We start from the raw sequence: 8,396 nt of genomic DNA, 5'->3' as shown, positions 1-8,396 counted from the left end.
GAGTGTCCTCTTAAGAACCTTAAGGATGTCTGTATTCTTAATCTCAGCAATCCTATGCCTAGGAATTTACCCAAAGGAAAATAATAAAATAAAAACTTATATACATTATGATGTCCACTGTATTTGACTATTAAAATAAATTATTGTTAAATTGTCTAATATCAGGCTAGGGGAATGATTTTGTAAGTTATACCAACAAAAAACAACAATCATGAAAATAAAGAAACATGGAAAAATATTTAGGGTAAATTAAAATTAAAAATATGCATGCTGTGACTTACAGCCATGAAAACATATATTCATATAATCAAAGACTTTTACACAAAGATTAAAAAAATTCTATGTGGGATTGGAATTACAGACAATTTTTCCCTCTTCCCCCAAACTGTAAAATGTTCTTACATTCTGCTTAACAAATTAAGGTGTACTTAACCTAAGAGAGTTATATATTGAACAGTCATAATTTATACTCCTGCTCCGGTAAGGGCACGCTGACTGCATTCTTGGTAGCACAGAAAGCCTGGAACTACGCATATTGTTTTCTCTGCTGTACTATCTCAGGCAAACACTTACTTGAGAAACTGGCTCTTAGCTGTACTTGGGTCACCAACAATGCAAACATTTATGTCCCCTCGAAGAGAGGTTCCTTCCCCCGTTGTCTTTGGAACACCACCAAAGAGCATCAGCAAGATACCCCGTTTTACTTCGTCATTGCCTGAAATGAAAACCCAAGGTATTTCTCAACCTGAGGTTAAACAATTTCACAGGAAACTACAAAGGCATATTTACCAACCAAAAGAGCAGAGACCGCTGAAGCAAAGCTAAGACTAGAGTAAAAATATCTGGTTCTTGTCCTGTGAATGTAAAGTCACCCAGTCACTGTCCTAATGTCTTCACCTAATCATAGATGGCAATGCTCACCGTTCTAAGAGCCTCTCCTTGTCCGTAAGTCCTACTTCCTAAACAAAGCCTTTCCCTATGTCACAGTCCTCAAATATCTCTCCCCATAAATAAACTATGTCCACTACAGCCTACCACATTTGCTAGTTCTTTCTAAAGGCAAGTCTTACAGCTCTACCAAGAGTTTGAGGAAATGGCCCATGACTTACTTCTTTTGTATCAGGTACAGTGACCCGTGCTGAATATAAATACAAGCTAATTGAACTGATACGGATTAGATAAGATGCTGAATGTGATTTACAGCTGCTTCTGAGAACTGTTTATAAATGCAATATAAGAAGGAAATGCACAATTAAAAAAAAAAGACAACACCAGATTTTTAGAAATGTGATACCAGAAGAAACATTTTTCCATTTTATTATGACTTTCTGTGAATTCCATCAACAAAGTGCTAGGTACATCTATACAAAACACTCCTTAAAAGCAAAAAATTAAAAATCCATTCCAAAAACAAAATTTCTCTGACTCATAACCTATATGAAACAAATGTGCTGGAGGTGTGATAGTTTTAAAATGGCCCACAAATTATTTGATAATCCGCTTTTCTAGATGGAGCTTAATTCTCCTCTCCTTAAGTGTGGCTGGGCTTAGCAACTTGCTTCCCACAAAGAGCCTATGGTAGAAGTGAAGGTGTCTTAACTTCTGACACTAGGTCCTGAGAAGCACTTTGCTTCCTCCTTGCTCTGCTCCCTTGGATTGCAGGCTCTGGGAGAAGCCAGCTGCTGTGTTGTGAGGACACTGAACCAGCTCAATGGAAGAGACTCATGTGGCAAGGAACTGAGGCTTCCAGCTGACAACTAGCATTAACATAAGCAGTGAGTAAGCTCCCTTGTCAGTGGATTCTCCAGCCCAAGTCAAGCCTTCAGAAGACTGCAGCCCCAGATGACGTCTTGGCTACAAACTCATCAAAGACTGAGCTGGAACCACCTAGCTAAGTCTGTCTCAAATTTCTGACCTATAGACTGTATGAGATAATGTTTGTTGTTTCAAGCCATGAAGTTTTGGGATAATTTGTTATGTAGCAACAGATTAATTTACGGGGGAATGGAGCAACAAAAAATTTGACACCTACTCATTATAAGGGAGGACACTCTAAAATCCACAAAGGATTATTAACATAAAAGAATTTCAGTTCAATTTCATTGACCAAATATTTAAGTAGAAAAAAAGGTTAATTTTCAATTATTAAAAATATATACCTAGGGACTTCCCTGGTGGTCCAATGCTTAAGAATCTGCCATCCAATGCAGGCGACGCGGGTTCAATCCCTGGTGAGGGAACTAATATCCCACGTGCCGTGGTGCAACTAAGCCCATGCACCACAACTAGAGAGCCTGCATACCACAACTACTGAGCCTGCATGCTCTAGAGCCCGTGTGCCACAACTAGAGAGAAGCCAGTGCACTGCAATGAAGAGCCCACACACCACAATGAAAGATCCCGCATGCCGCAACTAAGACCCAATACAGGCAAATAAATAAACAAATAAATATTTGTAAGAATCCCAATAGCTTAAAAATATATGTATATACCTAAGAGAAATACCCATAATCTTTTTTTTTAAAAGATGTCGGGGGTAGGAGTTTATTAATTAATTAATTTATTTTTGCTGTGTTGTGTCTTCGTTTCTGTGCGAGAGCTTTCTCTAGTTGTGGCAAGCGGGGGCCACTCTTCATCGTGGTGCGTGGGCCTCTCACTATGGTGGCCTCTCTTGTTGCGGAGCACAGACTCCAGACGTGCAGGCTCAGTAGTTGTGGCTCACGGGCCTAGCTGCTCCGCAGCATGTGGAATCCTCCTGGACCAGGGCTCGAACCCGTGTCTCCTGCATTAGCAGGCAGATTCTCAACCACTGCGCCACCAGGGAAGCCCCAAGTACCCATAATCTTATGAATTCCTGCCATAACTCCAACTGAATACGGAAGTTAAAGATGGAAAAAACAAGGGTAAAGCATGAGGCCTGAAAATTTAGTCAAATACTCAACACACAAGGGGATTTAATGAAGTGAGCAGCTAGTAACCAAGAGCTAAGAAAAATATGAAAGAAGAAACCACAAGGTATAGGCATAGTAATATAGCCAAAAAACATCAAGAAATCTCTCTCCACCATGAAAACTAAAAAGAAAAATAAGATGAGGATATTAATCTGGCATATTAGAATATACTTAAGTGCAGTTCTATCCTAAAGCCAGAAAAAAAGAAGACTAAATGACTTTTTTTTTAAAAAAACAACTGTGGTAGAGGGCTTCCCTGGTGGCGCAGTTAAGAATCCACCTGCCAATGCAGGGGACACGGGTTTGAGCCCTGGTCCAGGAAGATCCTACATGCTGTGGAGCAACCAAGACCGTGTGCCACAACTGCTGAGCCTGCACTCTGGAGCCCGCGAGCCACAACTACTGAAGCACGTGTGCCTAGAGCCCGTGCTCCGCAACAAGAGAAGCCACCACAATGAGAAGCCCGCGTGCCACAACTAGAGAAAGCCTGCACATAGCAACGAAGACCCAACGCAGCCAAAAAAAAATAAATAATAATAATTAAAAAAAACTGTGGTAGAGTGACGGGGGCTCGGCGATGGCCGCCCTGCAGGTGCACAAATGGCTGTTGGGAGGCTGCTGTGTGGCGGCCGCTAAGGCCTTCTCTGTCTGAGCCGCAGTTCCTGAGTCCGGGGTCCCGTTTCCCGGAACCTTCATATTTAAAGTACTACATGAAAATGAAAAGAAAGGTGTATGCTGCCGGCAAGCTGAGATTGAGTCCTAATGAGGAAGCCTTCATTTTAAAGGAAGATTATGAAAAAAGATGAAAACTAAGATTGCTACAGGTTTTAGAACAAGAAAGAGATACTGCTTTACAAATAAGAGAAGATATAAAACAGAGGAGAAATCAGCAACTCACTCATTTGGCAGAAGAACTAAGAACAGAATGGGAGGAATCACAAACATAAAATAAAGAACTTGGAAAAACTGTATTTGGCAAGTTTAAGAAATATGGGAGAGGGGCATCAACAAGTCAAAGAAAATGTAAGTAAGCATTTATTTGACTACTTGCCTGTGGTAGTGATACTTGTTAAAATTAGATGACAGTTGTTAGACACTTATAAAAATGTTTTCATGGGCTTCCCTGGTGGCGCAGTGGTTGAGAGTCTGCCTGCCAATGCAGGGAACATGGGTTCATGCCCCAGTCCGGGAAGATCCCACATGCCGTGGAGCGGCTGGGCCGCTGAGCCTGCCGCGTCCGGAACCTGTGCTCCACAATGGGAGAGGACAGAGCAGAGAGAGGCCCGTGTACCGCAAAAAAAAAAAAAAAAAAAAAAAAAAAAAGATGTTTTCATGTATAGAATTTGCTGCGGGCAGTCCGAAATTTTTTTGTAAATTTTTTGTGAATTTTTTAATAAATTTAATATAATTTAAGAATTCTGCTAGGTTCATTTCCTAGTAAGAGTCATGTCAAGAACAATCTATTTCCAATGATGTTTAAATTAACATTATTCTCTAACAAATTTATGGTTACCAAAGGGGGAAGGTGGGGGGGATAAATTAGGAAGTTGGGATTAATATATACACAGTACAATATATAAAACAGATAACCAACAATGACCTAGTGGATGGCACAGGAAGCTATACTCAATATTTTTTAATAACCTATAAAGGAAAAGAATCTGAACAAGAATATATATATGTATATAACTGAATCATTGTGCCGTATACCTGAAACTAACACAACATTGTAAATCAACTATACTTCAATTAAAAAAAACCAAACATTATTCTCTTCCAGTCCTTAACTATCTGTGTAAATAAAATAGTAACCTTCAGGAAAAAAAAAAATTGTGGTAAAATATACACAACTTTTAAGTGGTCCAGTGGAATTAAGTACGTTCACTATCTTTTATAACCATCACCCGTATCCATTTCTAGAACTTTTCATCATCCCAAACAGAAACTCTATCCATTAAACAACAATTCCCTATTTCCCTCCTCACCAGGTAACCTCTTTCTACTTTCTTTCTCTGTGAATTTACCTGTTCTAAGTACCTCATTTTAAGTGGAATTGTATAATATCTGTCCTTTTATAAATGACTTTTTAAAACCCCTTCTAAACCCACTAAAAAACTTTCATAATCTGATTTTTGTGTTTTAAGAAGTCACATGTTGCTGTTTTATAATCATTAATTTGATTTCAAGTTTATGCCACAAATGGATAAAACTCTTACCATGTATAGTAGGGAACAGGCTTGTACAAAGATTGTGGTATAGATTTTTATCTTGACTCATTTCAAACACTTTCTCCCACTCCTTCACAGTCATTTGGTTCTTAATGCTCTCAGCTGTCTGTTCCTCATCTCGGAGCTCTTTTCCTCCGAACTGAGGGGTGGAGAAGAAAGGAAAAAAATAGTAGTATAGAAACAGTCAAAATAATGTGAAAGAGAAGAAACATCACCACAAATGAAATATAGCCTGGGAGGTCAACTTCAGAATCCGCTGACTGTAAAGGTTTTTTAAAAAATCTCCTAACCAGTATGGCCTAAGTTAAGATACTGAAGACCTTGTCATTTGTCCAGTGATTAAAATGTTAATCACTGATATGAAGATGAAAATGAAGAAACAGTATATTATGTTCACCACTCATTTTCCAAACTTTTCCTCACTGCTTTCCCCTCCTGGAACAAAATCAAGCTCTGAAGAACTACAATACCTGGGGTCGATCACTCTCAGAAAGAGCTATACTGTACTTCCCAGATTACTAAATTTTTCTACTTGTACTTTCTCGAGGAGCGTGACAGAGGAACTTTAACAATTAAAAACAGAAAAACAAAAACAGAAAAACCACCGTGAATAATAATAGTACCAATGCTCTTAAAGCATTGAGCTTTTATGTACAAAGATAAATAAGACTTTTCCTTAAGATCGGGAAGACAGACATGAAAAAATCTGGTTTTAAAACTAAAGAACAAATGTCAACCCAATCCCGTCTTTAACACTGAGTTTGCGGAAGCCTCGGGGGATGCCTTTCTTAAGCTCTGCCATTCTACTAAGAAGACTCACCCTCGGGTTGGTTGGTGCAACACAACAGGCAAGAAAGACCAGCCTGTATGAAAGATCCCTAACACCAAGTGCCCGGAGCCCTCGAATGCCTTCTGTCTCATATCCATCAACACCACTGACACGGTAATTAGTTTCTGCACGTGCTCCTGAAACATTGAATGATAGGTTGTTTCACAGCTCAAATACTGAAGGTGCTGAGAATCAAAACTGCTCAGATAAATGAAACCTATAAATGCAAAAATTTCATTTAGGCTTTGAAATTTTTCAGAACAGTAGCTTTTATAGCAAACCAATTTGTTTTTAGTCTCATCATAGTTCCTTGCTCACCCTCTGATTGGTAGCCAAAAATAAGACAAGGAAGATGCAAGAAGCTAGATACTCAGCAGTTCAGGTAACTGAGAATTTGTTAAATTTGAGCCACAGATTACTGACCTGGTATGCTAAGCTTAGACACGTCAGGCACAACAATCAGCGTCCCTGTAAAGTCACACTTGTCACCAGCTTGAGCTGACTCCACAGCTTCAGCCCTCAAGATCACTTCTAAACTGCGAGGGATACTCCCTCGAGGAAGCTCAGCTTGAGTCTCTTGAATACGAACCTATAACAAAGACAAATAAATGGCCAAGGATGAGAAGAGATCTATTTCAAATGCCATGCACTCTAAATTAAATGCCACAAATATCGACGTATCCTAAATTATCTTACTAGTTTGCAGACTTCTGACATGTGCCAACATTCATCTTAAAAATTCTCTACCATAAAACTTTCAATTTGGTAAGAGATTACATCTACTTAAAAACTTCGAGTTCACTTTTACTCTCATTAAATAACACGTACTTTTTTCTTTGTTCAAACTGACTTTAAATAATTGTTGTGTTCCATCTTCCTCTAAATTGTCAGGGAAATTTTATGAAAAATTTCACACCTTTTATACCCTCCACCTCAACACAACTGTTAACATTACTTAAGACACACATATTGGGCTTCCCTGGTGGCACAGTGGTTGAGAGTCCGCTTGCCGATTCAGGGGACACCGGTTCGTGCCCCGGTCTGGGAGGATCCCACATGCCGCGCAGCAGCTGGGCCTGTGAGCCATGGCTGCTGAGCCTGCGCGTCCAGAGCCTGTGCTCCGCGACGGGAGAGGCCACAACAGTGAGAGGCCCGAAAAGACACACATATTTTTACTGTATTATTTGAAAGAAGCTGCAAAAATCAAGATACTTCACCCCTAAATATTTTAGCACTCACCTCCTAAGAATAAAGACAATCTCCTATGTAACCACAATACCATCAATCACACCAAGAGATTTAAATATTTAATTCCATAATGACTTCTTTATCTAGTCCATCTTCAAATTTCCCCAGTTGTCAAGAATGTCCTTTATTACAGCTGTTTCTTTTCCCCCAAACCAAGACCCAACCTAAATTCATATTTTGTATTTGGTTGTTATATCATGTTCTTTATCAAATATAAAGCATCTTTTACCCAAAGTTGTTGGTAAGAACACATGTTTCCTATAAACCAAGTATCAGAATAAAACAAGAAAACTAAGTAAGGACTAAAAACTGAATTTAATATAAATTATTTAGTCTGGTACTCATTCTCCAGTGCTTGAGCTGCTGCAGCTTTTCTCTTTGCATATATCAGTTACTAAGCCCTGAAGAGCTTTAGCCCCTTCATTCTTACTGCTACCATCCAACTCTTGCCCAGTTAACTACAACTGCCTATTAGTCTCTTGTTAAACACCACATACAGTTGTCTCATTAATCTTCCTTTAAAATTCACATCATCTGAAAACTTATCCCCTTGCTTATCAAGATAGGTCCAAGCTTCTCAATCTGAGATTTAAGGCTCCAAGTACTTCCATGCCTCATACCAAATCATCTCTCAGATGATCTCCACTTTGGTTCCTCTACTTTAATCATGATAATCCTCATTGCTATTGACAAGCATGTCCATTTTCACCTGTCCTTTTATTTATGCCTTCCTCCCTCCTAACCACCAACTCCAAGTCTTACACCAAGTCTCTACTTCTTCAAAAATTTTCCTAACTCTAGCTTGTAATAGTAACAGTAATAATGGTTACTGTTTATTCTTTGACAAATACATTGTATTTGCCTGAAGGAGCTTCCAATCCAAGTTATTAATGGTTAGAACACATTTATATACTGATCATTGAAATTTGCATTACAAATTTTTAGCTTAAATCTGTAGTCACACTTGACGAACCTTGACTTACATAAAAACTGAGTTTAACGTTGCCTAAGTAAGCTTATAATAATAATTACAAGTGCCTAGAAGTGAATTATTAGCATAGGCTGAATCTGACCTAAAAAGAAATTAATAAGCACCTTTTGAAAATCAACGAATCTCGATTTATTTGTATCCAGCAGGAA

General features: G+C 38.8%; 1 protein-coding gene across 1 annotated transcript in view; it reads right to left on the bottom strand.

The window, feature by feature from the left end:
• The window catches only part of MCM6 (minichromosome maintenance complex component 6), a 47,642-nt gene that overhangs the window by 26,391 nt on the left and 12,855 nt on the right, over positions 1–8,396 (bottom strand). Inside the window, exons 4-8 of the mRNA XM_007452022.1 lie at positions 8,352–8,396; positions 6,432–6,597; positions 6,000–6,145; positions 5,168–5,318; positions 574–715 (exon numbers count right to left, since the gene is read on the bottom strand). The exon at positions 8,352–8,396 is cut by the window's right edge and continues 229 nt beyond it. Of these exons, the coding sequence (XP_007452084.1) occupies positions 574–715; positions 5,168–5,318; positions 6,000–6,145; positions 6,432–6,597; positions 8,352–8,396 (650 nt within the window). The remainder of the gene's footprint in view (positions 1–573; positions 716–5,167; positions 5,319–5,999; positions 6,146–6,431; positions 6,598–8,351) is intronic.

This window comes from Lipotes vexillifer, unplaced genomic scaffold (genome assembly GCF_000442215.2).
Source record: "Lipotes vexillifer unplaced genomic scaffold, Lipotes_vexillifer_v1.1 scaffold105, whole genome shotgun sequence".
Classification (NCBI taxonomy): domain Eukaryota; kingdom Metazoa; phylum Chordata; class Mammalia; order Artiodactyla; family Lipotidae; genus Lipotes; species Lipotes vexillifer.
Note: the sequence above shows the minus strand (reverse complement) of the source record. Positions and strands in the feature narration are given on the sequence as shown.